The sequence below is a fragment of the Tamandua tetradactyla genome, chromosome 3 (assembly GCF_023851605.1).
Source record: "Tamandua tetradactyla isolate mTamTet1 chromosome 3, mTamTet1.pri, whole genome shotgun sequence".
In the NCBI taxonomy this organism is placed as follows: Eukaryota; Metazoa; Chordata; class Mammalia; order Pilosa; family Myrmecophagidae; genus Tamandua; species Tamandua tetradactyla.
This window is the reverse complement of record NC_135329.1, coordinates 16,781,904-16,798,634: the sequence shown is the minus strand read 5'-3', so window position 1 is coordinate 16,798,634 and position 16,731 is coordinate 16,781,904. Positions and strand designations below refer to the sequence as shown.

At 48.6% G+C, this 16,731-nt stretch overlaps 1 protein-coding gene across 1 annotated transcript in view; it reads left to right on the top strand.

Annotated features, from left to right (window-relative positions):
- Nucleotides 1-3,779: 3,779 nt before the first annotated feature.
- The window catches only part of SFRP1 (secreted frizzled related protein 1), a 46,287-nt gene continuing 33,335 nt past the window's right edge, over nt 3,780-16,731 (top strand). Inside the window, exons 1-2 of the mRNA XM_077152568.1 lie at nt 3,780-4,323; nt 9,467-9,544. Of these exons, the coding sequence (XP_077008683.1) occupies nt 3,780-4,323; nt 9,467-9,544 (622 nt within the window). The remainder of the gene's footprint in view (nt 4,324-9,466; nt 9,545-16,731) is intronic.

Here is a 16,731-nt window from a genome sequence, read left to right as displayed (position 1 = left end):
CAGAAAAAGAAATTAAAAAAAAGAAAAAAACATACTAATATACCCCTTACCCCTCCCTCTCATTGACCACCAGTATTTCTTCTCTTTTTTTTAATTGACGCAACAATGTACAAGCACATACATTCTTAACATACAAACATTCCATACATGGTGTACAATCAATTGTTCACAATATCATCACATATTGTATACTCATCACCATGATCATTTTCTAGAACATTTGCATCGCTCCAGAAAAACAAATAAAAAGAAAAAAGAAAAAACTCATACATCCCATACTCCTTACCCCTCCCTCTCATTGACCACTAGTATTTCCATCTATCCAATACGTATATATTTTAATTTTAACATTTGTTCCCCCATTATTTATTTATTTTTAATCCATATATTTTACTCATCTGTCCATACCTTAGATAAAGGGAGCATCAGACACAAGGTTTTCACAATCACACAGTCACACTGTGAAATCCATATCATTATACAACCATCTCCAAGAAACGGGGCTGCTGGAACACAGCTCCACAGCTCCAGGCACTTCCCTCTAGCCTAATACTCCTTAATCTAAAAAGGGGATATCTATACAATGCATAAGAACAACCTCCAGGATAACCTCTCGACTCTGAAATCTCTCAGCCACTGACATTTTATTTTGTCTAATTTCTCTCTTCCCCCTTTCGATAGAGAAGGTTTTCAAAACCCCTTGATGCTGAGTCCCAGCTCATTCTAGGATTTCTGTCCCACATTACTAGGGAGGTCCACACCCCAGGGAGTCATGTCCCAGGTAGAGAAGGGGAGGGCGGTGAGTTTGCTCGCCCTGTTGGCCAAGAGAGAGATATTTTCCCTGTTCTTTTAAACCATTCAAGAAGAAGGGAAGGTGTGCCTCCTGGCCGACAGTTCTCATTCTCAGGAACCCCGATTTCTGGGAACTGTCATGCCAAGAACCTATTTAAAGAACTGTTGTTCTAGAATTTTTCCCTCTACACATACACTCTTGCCATTAGGAAAAGAGAGGCTGGACTTTGAAATGTAAAGGTCTGACAATAGTAAAAACCACAAAAATACTGTATGGAGGCTTCAGGAAAGTTCCGCAGGGCTCTGTTATACAGTATGTGTACTGCATGGCAGCAGGTGGTCATTAAAAATTTCAGGTGTGTGTAAAAGTCTCTTGGTGGGAGCCAGGGACTCAGTAGAGTGGCAGCACGTGGACAAAGGGGGCTGGGACCAGACTCCTTCCTTTCCGGTCCAGTTGGGCCTTAGGAGGAGCCAGAAATTTACCCGTTTTAGAATTCTGAGGTCTGATTTGTGCAGCCACTCCCCTTTTGTCCAGGTGACAACTGAATCTCTATCATGTCCCAGGAGGCGTATCTCTAAAACAGGAAGACCATTTGGGGGGTGGGGTGAGAAGTTGGAGATTGGAGTGATCCAATCACGAATAACCAGAGATAAGGTAGAACCCTTCCATGATGGGATTCTGAATTATGCTCCAGAATTTTAAGGGTGAACAGACCCAAGTCTTCTATTTCTTGTACATTTGGGAAACTGTACACATATGAATGAGGGGTCAGCTAAACCTGGATTTGGAAAAGAGAGAATGTTATCTAGAAACACGACTCTTTCCAGTGAGTGAGTAAACAGACACATCTGGCTTGGGACTGAGGGCCTGGCTGTAAGAGAGAAAATGACTCCCTACCAAACAGCATTTTTTCTCTAAATGTCCCTTGACTTGAGACACAGTTGCTGGGTCTCCTGCAGTCTATTCTCCGTGAGGAATTTCTCGGACAGAGCATTACCAATTGTTTTGGGATTAACCCTTTGCCACCCAAAGTCTTGCTGTTTCGCTGTCTATCTCTTTCTCCCCATTCTGTCCCCACTTGCTTTGGGGCATCTTTCATCGGCCAAAAAACGGCAGAGAAGTTGACTATCTGCAGATGCTGGCTGTGTGTGCAGCGGAATGACAATCTCTTTCTGGGTACCACAGCTTTAAGAAAATAGCCCCGCTTTTTCACAAGCTCCAGTAGTTTTACTTGGAATCTCTCCATCGAGAAATTTGGTTTGCAGAGCCCAAAGCAAGCTTCCTTGGAGCTTTACAAACAAGCTGGCCTGGCAAGGCAGCGCCTCCTATGGTGTCCGCCTTGAGTTCTAAGGTCTGAGGTCCATTTGCCAAAAGGCTCAGAAATGATTTTCAGCATCTCTGCCTCCCTCGGCCCTCACTGCAGGACACAAGCAGTGTGAGAATCCAGCAAACTTCATAAACTGCTTATTTTCTCTCCCCCCTCTGGAACTGAGTCATAGCCATACCCCAGCTCTCTGAGGCTTGACCCTCCCTCTCAGGAGAAGGCTTGGAACACACAGAGAATTCCTAGGAATTCCCTAGGTGGAGGGTGGAAGGGAGACTCCTGCTACTGGGTGTGTGTGTGTGTGTAGGGGTGGGGGGGGGTGTAGTTGGTTAGATGAGATAGCTGTGCTTTGTCTCTAGTACCTTCCTCTTGCCTTGTGCCTTAACGAGGACCCTTGGCTTTGACACTTGAGTTCCTGGACCCAGTCTAAATGCAGCATGTGTGCCTGAGTGACGGACTTGATATTTACACAAGCTACGCCGATAAGTGCACATGTGTTTTTAATGTTTTGGCTTTCTACACCACAACTATGTCAGTGTGTATACGCCTGCACACACAGACGTGCTGTTGGGCTGGGGTTTGGGTATAGGGGTTCTGACTGTCTCTTCCTGAGAAATATTTCCCACCACACTGAGCAACATTCACGCAGGGCCTCAGGTGTTGCTTGAAGGTCAGTTTCCTGATGTCTTACCTGGAAAGATGTTACATTTTGAAAAGAGCAAACAGGTCCGAGGAAACCTTCCCCTCGCCTTTGAAGGAGGCGAGCCTGCGCTGCTAGTGATTTAAAAGCAGACCTCCCTCCCTTCAGCCTCTCTGAACTCGTTAGTCTTGAAACGGCCTGTCTTTGTACTGCAGCTACAGAAAACAAATCCGAGTTGGTGAGCCGCTAGCCTGGTGGGCTGCTGCTTGAAATTCGGGAGGCAAAAGGGTTAAAAGAAAAAAAGTCTCAAGTATCTCCTGGGTTTGCAAGCAATATTGAGGTTCCCTGCTTTTCTGCAAGCCACCTCGAATTAATCAGAACATTAAACATTCTCTTTATCTACCCCACCCTTGTATCTATACCTCCTTTCTTTCCTTTTCCCTTTTCCCTTCTTCCTTTTTCTTTTTCTTTTCTTTCCTCTTCTTGGTGTTGTCTCTTAAGGGGTGTTGACCTGTGTTTGGTTCTAGTAAACCGGGCCCTCTAGCCAGTGAAGCGATTGGTTAATTGAGTCGGTGACTGACGTGGTAAATGAGTGCGGCTCGCAGCAGCCGGGAGCTGATTGGCTGCGCGGGGAGACTCCGAGGACTTTGCAACACGAGCACCGGGCACTCGAGTCCTGCGGCCTCGGGAGTAGGTGCTGCGCGCGCGCCCACCCGCCCGCCTGCCCGCCCGCCGGCCGCGCGTCCGGGAGCCCGCACGGGACTCGGTCGGCTCCGCCGCTCCGCCCTGCGCAGCCCTCTCCGCGCGAGCTCACGCCGCGGCTCCTCCTGCAGGCCGGGGTCCTCGACCTGCCGAGCACCGGGACAGCAGCGTGCGGTCGCGGAGCCCGGCTCGGGGCTGGCGACGGCGCCTTTTGTCCCCGGACATTCCTAGAAGGAGCCCGAGAAGTTTGCAGCGGGACGCGCGCGGGGAGGCGGCGAAGGTAGCCCCGACGTCGCGGGTGCGAGCGCGCGGAGCCAGCCATGGGCAGCGGGCGCGGCGCGGGGGGCCGCCGCTGGGCCGCCTCGGGCGTGCTGCTGGCGCTTGCCGCCGGGCTCCTGGCCGCGGGCTCGGCCAGCGAGTACGACTACGTGAGCTTCCAGTCGGACATCGGCTCGTACCAGAGCGGGCGCTTCTACACCAAGCCGCCGCAGTGCGTGGACATCCCGGTGGACCTGCGGCTGTGCCACAACGTGGGCTACAAGAAGATGGTGCTGCCCAACCTGCTGGAGCACGAGACCATGGCCGAGGTGAAGCAGCAGGCCAGCAGCTGGGTGCCCCTGCTCAACAAGAACTGCCACATCGGCACCCAGGTTTTCCTCTGCTCGCTCTTCGCGCCCGTCTGCCTCGACCGGCCCATCTACCCGTGCCGCTGGCTCTGCGAGGCCGTGCGCGACTCGTGCGAGCCCGTCATGCAGTTCTTCGGCTTCTACTGGCCCGAGATGCTCAAGTGTGACAAGTTCCCCGAGGGGGACGTCTGTATCGCCATGACCCCGCCCAATGCCACCGAAGCCTCCAAGCCGCAAGGTAAGGCCGCCGCCTCCCACGCGCGGGGGCGTCCCACCCGGGGCCGGCGAAGCCCCTGCCACCTCTCACTCCCACCCCCACCCCGCTGCCCCTCCGGGGAGTTCGGAGGTGCTCCCTGGAGGTCGGAGGTGCTCCCTGGAGGTCACACTCTAGCTGGACGGAGTGCTTTTTAAAAGCGTCTCGTCTCGCCCAGGTGGCATTTAGCGCCGCTCGCGACCCGGGTGCACGGTGGGGTCACCTGCGGGCGGCGGCGGCTGCGCCCGGGCCGCACCGGGCTCGGAGACCGGGTCCCATCCCCGCGGCAGCTCCGCCAGGGATCCGGTCTGGCTTTCCCGGTGCCCGAAACAAAGCCGTGCGCTTTGAGGGAAAGGAGAGCTCTTCTCTCCTCCGGGAAGGACTCGAGGCCCCCCGTGGAAGTTTTAACAAACACGAGAAGCGATGGCAGAATTGGAAAAGAAATCAAACCCCCACATATAGAAAACTCAGAAAGGCAGAGAAAATGCTAGGCGCAGCTTTGTTTATTTTCATAGGTTCGATGAGGATTAAAAACACACACGCACACACAAACATCTTTCTTGAGTAACCTCAGCTAGTCATTCAGCCAAGTAACGTCAGGACTGCTGTAGAACTGGCTGGAAAAAAAAAGTTTAGGAACCGTGTGGATTTCTGTTTCTCCATCCCTTTCAGGTAACAGCTCTCGATTTGGGGCTCCAGAATGGTTGGGGGATGGAAAACCTCCCCTCTTTTCATTCTTGCATAACCCCTGCTTCCCTCATTTGCACAATCCTCAGGTGATTAGAAAGATAAAAAAAAAAAATGTAATGACTTCGTTGATCGTCTTTCCCTGGGGGAGTAGGACAGAGGCTCTGTATATCAGGGGCTTTTCTAACCACCTCAGGGAACCACCTAACGGCCCTCTCAGAACCCCCTACCCCTTTCCCATTTAAAGGGCAGTTCTTTAGTTGGAGTTAAAAATAAGACAAACAACAACAACAAAGCAACAAAAGAACAAAAAAACATCCTGGGAAAGTTAAAACACAACATGGTCACCTGACATTTATAGGAGCGGATGCGCCCCTAAATTCTACGGAAGAAGAGTTTAGACTCAGAGATGTGGACGAAATCTGGGATGGGGGTGCGCTTAGCACAAAGGCACGGATCCTTTGAGTTTTACAGGGTGGGGATTTGGGAAGGGAGTAAGGGCTGCCCTTTCACTTAGCATATCATCCTGAAGTGTTGGGTTTCTTTAATCTCCTCCACTGTTGATGCTGAAAGCGGAAATGTCCACTGAGGGGCAACGAAGTTACCTGGATCCCCAGGAGTAGTGTGGGGGGGGGCAGGTGTAGTGAAAGGGGCACCCCCAAATTTTACCTGCTTACGTCTATTCTAGGGAGGGAGGAGATGGGCCCAAAGTGACTGCCATTGGCTGGGTGGCCTGGGATCTGTGCCAGGTGGGAAAGGCGCCTGCCTGCCACAGAGGGGTCTCGGGACCTCTGCTCTCTGCTTCCTGGTTGTCTGCATAGGGTTAACCTCCGGGGAAATGCAGCCCTTTGAGAGCAAGAGCTGAGCAATTACCTAGAGCAAACAAAGCACTTTGTGTTCTGTCCCTGTGGAACCATCCCCTGCAGCCCACAGGATTTTCCTTCTCTCCTTCCTGGCTAGCTGGGGGATTAGCCGAGCCCTGCCCTGAGAGGTGGCACTCCCAGCGGCCGTTCATTTTCTCTTTCTGGGATGGTTGGTGGTTAAGAAATGGAGACTTTTGGGGGAATAGCTATCGAGAGAGTGGTTGAAAGTCTGAGGGGGTGGGGGGAGAACTGGAGGGGGTACCCACGTGCCAGGGGAAGGAATCTGACCCCAACCCAACCCCCCAAAAGCCTGGGGTGGAGTGAGCTGCCTTTTGCTCCTTAGCTGCGTGTCCCTCGTTTGCTACCCAGTCAGGAGCCCAAGTGTCTGGGCCTTTGCAGCATCCCCCTCTCCTCTTTCACTCCACCCCAGGGACTGTCCATGTAACCACCCGTCCAGCTGCTGAATGAACACAGCCAAAAGTCGCCAGAAGACCAGTCAGGAGTGGGGCTAGGGAACTGGATCTCGCCCCAGAGTTTTTACCACTTTGCTTCCCAGGACCCGTGGTGTGAGAGAAGCTCCAAATCGACGGCCTCTGAGGCCGCAGGGCCACTTACTGACAACTGAGTGGGAGGGCGGAGGGCAGGCTCTGTGCGTGTGCGCGCGTGCATGTGCGCGTGGGGGGGGGAGGCACGCTGAGATAGCCCCAACTACTGGTCCTCATCGATGAGGCAAACCTTATAGCTGGTGGCCCTGGAATACAGCCCCGTAGTTTGGGTTGAGAATAAATATGCAGGCACTATTTTGATTCTTTAACATTAAAACTGAATTTTCAAAGCAACATCATAGCCCAGCTTGCTTGCAGCCTGGTTTCTGTGTGCATACATGAGCGTGCACCGTTTTGGTGTATGGACGGGTCTTAGTGGCCATGTGTTATTCAGGATAAATCTGATAATGATGAATGACTCAAAAGCCATCTTTCCCTCCAAGGCGGATGTTATGGGTGAGGCAATTGTTCATTTTCCTGGAGAGCTGTTTCTAAATCTGCCCTGTAAAGCTCCCAGCCTCATAAGTTGTTCCCCATCCTTACCAGGTTTTACCAGTTCAAATTGTATGAATGAACACATACTATAGTTTTATTTTGTTATTTGGGTATTGAATCAAGCTGGCTGTTTTATTCACAGATTGCAGAGGCTCCAGCGCCATCACTTCCCCATGCAGCCCTCCTTGGGCTCCTTGTTCACGGCTCAAGGAGCTGGCTGGGAAAGACCTGTTGTGTATATGTGTGTGTCCGATTGTGCTTGTGTGTTCGTGTGTGTGTGTGTGCGTTGATTTTTAAAAAATCATGTGATCCATGATTTCAGTGTTGGGCTTTCTTCTCTATTCCCCTCCAAGAGTAATATAACACAAAAGCTTTTAGTTTCTTCTTTCTTTGCCTTAGACATTATTTTAAGAACCCGTTAAAGCAGTGATTTAGTTCTGTTTCTTACATGGATGATCTGGCAGGTTCTCCTGCCCGGGCAGATGTAGGGCCCCAAGGACACAACAGACGAGGCACAGATTCATTTTACATTGCACATACCTCCCGCTTTCTCTGGCTCAAGCTGCGCCAGAGACGGCTGTAAGAAAAGTCGAGATGAAGGAAAGCCGTGCTGCAAACACAGAGCTCACCCCAGAGGCTGTTGCCACCAGGAGAGGCATGGGGTCTAAACTGAATTGAAAGGACTGAGGAAAGTACCCCCAGGGGGTGCAGCGCCCTCAGCTGCTTGTGGGATGGGGGACCTGGGTGTGTCCAGAGGAGATGATGGCGGGGAACCTCATTTTCTCCTAGACTTGGTTAGAATTATATTCGTAGAACCTTGCAATGTGATAACTTCACTTTTTCACCTTTTAATAACCTGGACAAGAAAGAACCCAAAACACGGTTCACTTTCCCGGCCTAGGTAGCTTGGTGCTTCTGTGTTGCAGGACTTCCTTTTCCTGTTTTGCTCCCCCTGGAAGCAAGAATCGTAATGCAAAATTCTGAATAAGTTTTTCTCTTTGGCAGACACACCACCTGCAGAATCCAATCTCACGTTCTGGGAGAAAGGGAATTTTTAACCTGTGGGTCAAAAAACAGTCATACTGTCTTCTGCTTGGGAAGTGGATCTTGCTGAGAATCCAGAGGGAGTTGAGCCCTGGATGCAAGCAGTGGGCGGAAGAACTTGACAGCAAAGTCTAAGAGGGTTGAGGTCAGGGTTGGGGGGATGTGTCTCTGCTGGGCCATGCAGGGACCTTGCTTGGAAGAGGGGAGATTCCCTGTTATGAGGGAGGGATATTCCCCGCATCACCTCCCCACGACTGACAGTGGCTGGCCAGCTGTGGACCAGCTACATCTGGGGCAGCATGGTCCTGGGGGCACTGTGTGACCCCCTCCTTCACCTCCACCTTGGAGGTCTTTGCCCATTTCACCCATTTGAGCCATAGAGGTGCTCGGTGGCGAATGAGATGCTGTGACAGAAGCCATTCTAGAAAGGAAGAACAGAAGAACAGAGAGGCTGCGGACTTCTAAATCTGAGCAGAGTTGCTCACCAACCCCCAGCTAGTTTTCCATCACTCCGTGGGCTTCAGTCCTGAGGGGTGACTTTTCAGTGCTTTCAGGCTCCAGCCTGGCTCTCCCTCTTGGGGTGTGTCAGAAGTACGGGGTCCTTAGAATGCTCTAATGCTTTCCTCCATCAGTGGGGAAACTTGAAGTTGTTTGATAGGTGACAGCAATGATGATGCCCTGGAGATTGCACTCTGCCATGTCCTCCCTGCCCTTCTCTGGAGGCAGTGTTACCTCCGTGAGCTCTCTCCTGCTTCTGCAGCATTTTCGCTTGGAGGGAGCCTCTGGCCCTGCCTCAGTAGTCTCCTTCCCCTGGGGTGTAGCCCCCTCCCCGTGGCCTGCATGTCTGCCCACACACACATCTCCTCTTCAAAGCACTTCACAGCCACTCACGAAAGGGCCTCCAAGGAGTCTCCCTCTCAAGCGCTGTCCTTCCATTTGGCAGCTCTTGCTATTGCCTCCCCCAGCACACACCCCAGTGCTCCTGCTTCCTGCTCTGGCAGGAACTCCCACTGAAATAGCTCTTTTGGAGAGGGGTTTTCAGGGCCCTAGGGTTGGAGTTTGTGATTCTGAGGTTTTTTTCTTTGTGGGCTCCTAGAGAGCTGTTCAGATTGATTTGCTCTCTCTTCTTGGGAGTTTAGAAATAGGAAGGGGGCAGGGATCAGAGGAGTCTTTTTTAAAGAAGGGAAAAAGGACAGGAAAGAAAACTAGAATAGATCTTTTGGGTTTTTCTAGGGACTCACAACAAATTCTGCCCCCCCACCATCAACTCACAGTTCTGCTCCCACCGAGCACAACATATTCAACAGCTCTAGCTCAAAATGTTTGCAAGAATGTACCATATGCCTGTTTATGGCTTTAAATTCTGAGCTCAGGAACTATTCTCTTCACAAGTCCAGAAGACCTTTGACTACGTTCAGTGCTGAGCTTTTTCCCAGGCATGGTTCCCACCGCCCATGACTTATAGCTCCTGTTTCTCCCCATTTTCTTTCCTAGGCACAACTGTATGTCCTCCATGTGACAACGAGTTGAAATCTGATGCCATCATTGAACATCTTTGTGCGAGCGAGTTTGGTAAGAAAGTGTTCCTGGCCTCTGTGAGGTTTGGAATTCCTGTCCTCTCCTCATCTGTGTCCCTGGTGTACACAGAGAGTCTACAGATAATCTTTTTGGAGATTCATCTTTCATTCTCTGTCTCTGTCCTCCTCTAATGCTTGCTTTTCTCAGGCAGATAGAAGACTGGATAGGGTGGGGGAAGTGGCCAGTTTTTATAAAAGTCGTAATTAAAGATTTGGGGAAAGGGTGCTTCTCTAGGAGTAGAGGGAGGCAGGCCTGGGGACAGGTTGAGAGGAGCTAGGGGAAAATGCCAGCTGCTATAGAAACTTAGAAGCTGCCAGGAGGCATAACCTTCTCTTACCTGCAGCTTTGGCTGGGCTTGGAGGCCCTCCAGGCTGGCTCTTTTTTGCAACCACCCCTAGGTGTCAGCACTACCTCACACAGCATCTGAAATGCCCCAAGGAAAGGCTGGCCACCGGGTGCCTTCCCAGGGAGGGGAAGATTACAGTGCTTAGAGGATTCAGAGAAGGGCCCCCAATCTCCAGGCAAAGAGAATTGACATCCTCACAGTGGCGTGATTTCTCTCCCTTCCCAAATCAGTCCGGGTGAAAAGAGAATTTCGTATCAGCACGTGTAGCCCTAAGACTTGGGCTGGGGGGTCCATAGGGGGCCTTCCAGGAATGGGTCCCTTGCAGTCTAACTTGCAAAAGGCCCAAATTCCAAATACCCTGGGAAGCTCTCCTTGAGGAAAGTAAATGTAAACCTTGTCCCGCCTCTGTCTTACATGGATGCAGAGAAGTAGCTCGGCCAGGCCCACTTGGCGGAAGGACAGATTCAGGCTGAAGCTGAGCAATGTGTTTCTCATAGTTCTTGCATTGTTTCCCTGAGGTTAGAGATCTTTTGGAACGTTTACCAGGAAAAGCATAAAGGTAGGTAATGTGACTCTTCGTGTCCGTTCAGAGTTATCCACTCCGTGTGTTCTTTAATCAAACATAAGTAGGTATGTGGGAGGGCCTTGTACTTGTAAAATGCCCTGTCTAAATGAGCTGCATGTGTATACCCATGAATATGCAAGTTGAAGGACATTGTATGTTATGACAGATATCTTCTCAGGGCATTTGTGATTGTGATTAAAGATGGAAGTTGGAGAATTCAGACTGTTTGCCACCAGAGAGCTTCTTGAAAATGCATAAGTTTTGCATGCTTTATCCCTTCTTTAGGCATCTGTGCATGCCTCCTTTGTTCTCCGTGGAGGACAAGACGTTAGGACAAACTCAGAGTACTCCGTGTTTCATTGATTGTATTTGAGTCACATTATTTTTTTCTTGTTGCCATTTTAAATGAAGTCACAACTGTAGAAGACACAATCAGTGTAGGATACGAACTCTAATTACCCTTCCATCTAAGTGTGGTCACATTTGCTTCTTGATGTTAACACTTTTGCTTTATCAGGGAATGTCAATATCTGGGCTCAGCCCTGGGGGTCTTCTACTGTAAAATCTGTGGATTCATACTGCCTTTGATTGCAATCCAAAAACTGGATTGAGATTCCTTCCCAAAGATGCACTTGAACATAGAGAAAACAAGATGTAAATAAAGCCTCTAACTTTGAAATTCTGATGGGAAGCCTTTTGCTTCATGGGGCTAGAAGAATTTGCTCAGATGTGGCTGTGATGCCTAAGACTTCTGACAAAGGAAAACTAAGGGGCAGTTAGATTTCACTGATACTCTTCAGATATTGTAAATTACAACACTCACTTTTAGAAGTTGGCCCCCTCATGTTTTAGTAAATCCAGGAACTGTATTTAGATAAGCGCTGAATGGTAATGATGTATCATACTCATAAGACTTACGTTGGGAAAAGAGTGATGGAAAACCAGGAGCTGAGTGAGTGGAGATGACTGGCAGGCGATGTTGCACCATTTATTCATTCTTGTATCCGTTCATTCAAAAAACATTTATTGAGTTCAAAGCACTGTGCTAGGAGCCTTAATCCAAGCATATTTATGTAGGACAAATTAGATTTTTCTAATCCTGACTAAACACTGATTAGTAATTTCGTATGGAGTTGTGGTTTTCTTTCTTTCTTTCTCTCTCTCCCTATCTCTCTCTCTCTCTCTTTCTTTCTGAGGTTATAGGCTTATAGAAAAGTCATGTAAAAAATACAGTGTTCATCTGTCTACACTGCTCCCGTGACATTGTGGTGTCATTTTATAACTCATAGGCTGCAGAGGGGGCTGTGGAGGCTCAGGGCCAACGTTCAGGTTAAGTACTCTGAGAAGTAGAGCCACGTCTTTATGCTCAGAATCTTTGTTTGGAATCCACTGACCTAAAATTGTCATCAGCTCTCTTCCCTGCTCTCCCAAATGGCCACCCCAATTCTGGCACCTTGGGGTTTCATGACAAGTAATTAAACCAGAGACAGTCTCTAGGAATGGGCCGAAAAGCCAAATCTTGGGAAAGAATTTGAATGTGGCAATGTCTGGAGGGGGCTTAGGATATTCACCCAGTGTAGGACATCCTTTCTCCACTAAAGTAGGTACCTACTGAGGTAGGAAACCACCTCCTTCCTGTAAGCAGGGAGGAGAGGTACATCTTATTTTAATAACTAGTCAGGTCTGTTTGGAACTATATTCCTTTAACCCTGAGATTATTTTTTCTCTTGGGTTCTTGCAAGTTTTGAGTTCTTCCTAGACCTTAGAGGTCATCTTATCAATTCAACTTATTTTACCCTTTATTGATAAATAAGGGATCTGACTTTCCCAATTGGAGTATTTTTACTCTCTGCCATGCAGCCTCCCTCACTTAAGAGAAGACAGTGCCTGCCGGGAGCTGGTGTACAGAATGACTTTTCCCTGGAGCTCCTAGTTAGATCTGGAGGCATACTTGATTCTCAGCACAGGTGCGGTGTTCATCTGGATACAGTAGAGACTTTTCTGTTTGTTTGTAATGTTCTTTCTTTCTTTTTTTGGTGATGTTCTTATAAAACAATAAGTAGGGTTCCCCCACCCCACCCCCTGCAGGACCTTAGCTCTGCTCTTCTCAGTACCCTGGAGAATCAGCTCTGTTGAGAAACTTGTTTCCTAACTCAGTTTGGTTCAAATAAGTGAGGCAGTCAGCCACACTGATGGGATTCAGTTAGGAAACAAAGAAATTCAACCATCCAAACTGACAGACAATAGAGAAGAAAAAAGAATGTTTTACCCTCTTCTTCAGGGATCAAACGTAGCATTAAGTGGCCCTGACATCCCCAGTGGGAAGGCCTCAGCTTGCTGGAAGGCTCTCTGTGTGCTCCAGGAACAAGGTGCACATTCCTTCTGGGTCAGCACCCACGCTTGCCCTCCTGCAGTGTGTCCGCAGGCCCCTGCAGCTTCCATGGAGCTGGCATGCCGGGCCCTTTGCCTTCTCCCCTGGCAGTGCATTTTCAGCTCCCTGGCAGGTCTGCGTGGTCACTTGATTCTCTACCCCTGCACTGTAACCCCTCAGTTCAGAGCACATTTTTTTCCCCAACAGGGAAAAACATCAGTAGAAACACCTGGGTGCTGATGCTCAGGATTGCAGCTGTATCAGCTTGGATCAAGTACCAGATGTGGGAAACCAAAAATTAAATGGTACAGTTTCTGCATTCAACATGGCGGCCAGCCTCCCTGCTGTGCTTAAGTTAGGATTCACTGGTCTGGTTTGTTGCTTTTTGTTCTCTCTTTGCTTTTCAAGTGAGAAAGTCTTGTCCTGCTGTATGATAACAGGATACTGCTCATGCCTCTTAAACAGGTCAACTGGGTATTTGCCAACTGCTGTACTAATAACCTTGCTGTAACAATTCATTGCCTACATGCCATCATTCCTTCAGGTTAGTTTATTCCAGAGATGTGAGGATATGCTTTATAATTGCTGTGAGATAAGGATCCTTGCCTCTAGTCACTCTCTCTAGCTGCTTCTTCAGGATCTGTAAACACCCTCAGGCTTTTCTGGCAGAAATTTGCATAATGACATACTTTTGCTAAGATAGTTCAATGTTCTCTCGGGCTGGCTTCTCCAGCTTTTTCATGCTTGGGAGTTCAGGTGACAACTTCTTCAGCCCAGTATTTTCATGGTATGGAAAAAGATTTCTTTGCCCCCAGAAATTTTCCTTGCTTTCTGGAAGGAATTTTTTTCCCATTTATATTTATACGTTTCCTCATAAAGAGTAAAACCATACTTTGCAGTCTAAAATTAATCAGATAGGAAGGAAATAGAAAATCAGCTCTCACTGTTAGAAATTGGGAGTATTTCCTAGAAAAAAATATTTTCTGAGATCCCTGAAAATACTCTGTTCTCACTCTGCCGTTCTCTTCTTCCAAGACATACTGATGGTGCCACTGCCTGAAAGCAGAGTGTTTTACCCTGAGGGGTGATTAGAGGTTTTGCAGAAAGTAGGCTCAGCCTTTTCCAAACTCAACCTTGAAGTTTCTTACTGAAGATGAGGAAAACCACTGGTTGCCAGCACAGTAATTGCAAGCAATGTCCGAAGTTTCTTGTGAGCAGGGTCTGCGTCTTATGCCATGTTTTACTTACAAATAACAGCCATTAATTGTTAGTTAACGTTAATTGTAAGATGCATTATTTTTGCTCCACTAACAGGAAATACACTTTGTGTTAAAAAATTTAGAAATTATGTGTTTTGGAATTAAAAAAACTAAGGCCTATTTGTACGTAGTCCCTGGCATGATGTCTTTTGCATGAAGTAGGCACAAAATAAAAGTTTGTCAAATGATAGGGGATAGCAAGAATATGGAAATTGGAAAAAAAGTAAACTTTTTTCCAGGTGAATATGTGCAACTTATTTATTAAGTTCAAGGAAAGCTCTCTGGCCCTGTTTTAGGAGACTGAGTGTGTATATGTGCTTATGTAAAAAAAATGCTCTATCATCCAGAAATCTAGTTCAGTCAAAGTAAAATTAAATAGACATGGGGGAAGAACTGTTACCCTGGGGTGGAGTTGGCAGGCTGAAGACAACTGCTTTTCATTGTCATTGAAGATCTCTAAAATACATATCCCACCCCCAGATACGTAAATGCTTGGAATGAATTGCTGTGGTGCTTCTTATGTGGGAAAAATGGGGCCAGGCCCTTTGTTAGTGCACTGGAAGCTCCCAGCCAGTGCCCCTTTCTAGGCAGCCTCCCTGTGCCCGGGTGGCATATACAGCCCAGGGAATGTGGCCGATACACGAGCATTCAGAGCCTTCGAGTTGGCGGCATGAGTTTGTGCTGTCCGCGGCTAGGCTGGAGCGCTCCTGAGCAGCCCCTGGAACCTCGGGTCTGGCCAGAAGCACCACGCCCTGGGCAGTTTGGGCTGAGGTCACAGGTAGACACTCTGCACTCTGAAGCCACGTTAGGGAACCGCGAGGACAGCCTGGGGAAAGAGCCAGATTGCCCCCTCTGGTGAACGTGGTGAGTCCTCTCTCCAGCTCTCATTTTAAGTGTGACAGGAAGGTACCTAATAAGGTACATTTCAATGAAAAATGCTATTCTTTAGCATCTGTTAACCAGTGAAAGTCAACTGAAGTGCAAGGAAGGGCGCAGAAATTCAGGATCAATGGATGGGGTGTGGTGCCCTCTGGAGCCAAGTGCAGGCCTTCCCTCTGCCACCGCACGTGGGCCCTGCAACCTTGGACAAGTCTCACAGCCTCTCCAAGCCTCATTTTCCCTCCATGGAATGACAGCTAATACTCAGTTTATGGGGCCTTGGTGAGGGACACATGACATGGTGTCTGTAAAGGCCCCAGCCTGCAGGCTGTCCTCGGTGAGGGTTCATTTCCATGCTCTTTTCAGGGACGGAAGTAAGCAGCAGTCTCCGTGGCTCAGCTGAGACCTGCCTTTGGGCCTTTCCCCAGCAAGGGGTGCTTCTCAGGAGCTTGTCTGTCCTTCCACCCTCAGCGTATTTACTTACATTTATTTAAGCAGAATCCAATTCTGTTTTCAGTGCTTCCCCTCTCTGCACGGTGATGGAATCATGAATCTTCTTTATCTGAGATTTAGGTGTGGGCACGATTGGTTCGGCAGTGGCTAGTATATGACTCCTTGCGTGTGGCGGTAAGGCCTGGCTCCGTCTAGCACTGACAAGCTGATTCCTTGGAATCACGAGGTAATTCCGGTCAGTTGACAAACTGGGTGGTGTAGATGTTCTTTGAAGTATTTTCCAGTTTCCTGCAATTGTATGATTCCCTGGTTGTGAGCGGCCCTGCCCCATTCCCTAGCCTTCTGTCTTTTGCCATCAGTAAAAAATGTCATGGATAGCGAGTGTGAGGGGGAGGATTTTTCTCAGGTTCCCCTTTATTTTCTGAACCTTTTCTGGGTGTGGGATGGAGACAGAGGGAGATGGGAAGGCGTGGGGGGAAGCTATTCCCAGCCCACACAAGCTGCCCATTTCTTTGAGTGCTGGGTTGCTCATTGGGACCACTAGAGAATCCTGAGCCAGTTGGGACCAGAAAGATCCCCCAGTCCAGTGTCCTCACTTTACGGATTGAGGAAAAACAGGCTCAGATAAAGGAGTTAGTCATATGATTACCCAAAACCACACACCCTGGCATCCCTTACAGTTTTGTTTCCTCCGGCGTGGAGTTGCGTGGCTAATCCAGATCCCATACCCTCATTTCCTCATGTCCTCTCCTGCCCAGCCCTTTCCCATCCTGCCAGGAATGGCAGAGGAAGGTCCCTGGGACCAGGGCGGAGGTGACCCTGTACTACTTCCAGAGTTTGTGGAAACGAAACGGGCTGATGGATGTGCCTGACACATGGAAGGAGCTCAGCAGTTGTTGGCTTCCTTCTTTGTGGAGAGGTTGGCCGTGTGATAGAAAGAACATGGGCTCTGTTTAAATTAAATCCTACAGGCTGAGCCACCACGCGGAAGTCTTTTAACCTCCCTGAGCCTCTTTCCTCATTTGCAATATGTGGCTAGTAATTTCTACTTCATTGTGCAGAGAATGGAATGACTCAAATGTGCAGACTTCCTGGAACACTGGGGCTGCTCAATCCATAATTTTTATATCTTCTTATTGAAAAGAATTGTTTCACAATGGCAATTAGGCTGGAAATCATGAAATCAGCTTGTTTAGAAAAAAATTTTTGGGAAGTGGAATGGAATGTCCTGGTTAATGCTCTGGTTAACAGGATTAAACTGAAAAAGGCTTTTTAAAAAAGTTAATGTTGGAAGAACTTTAAAAGCTT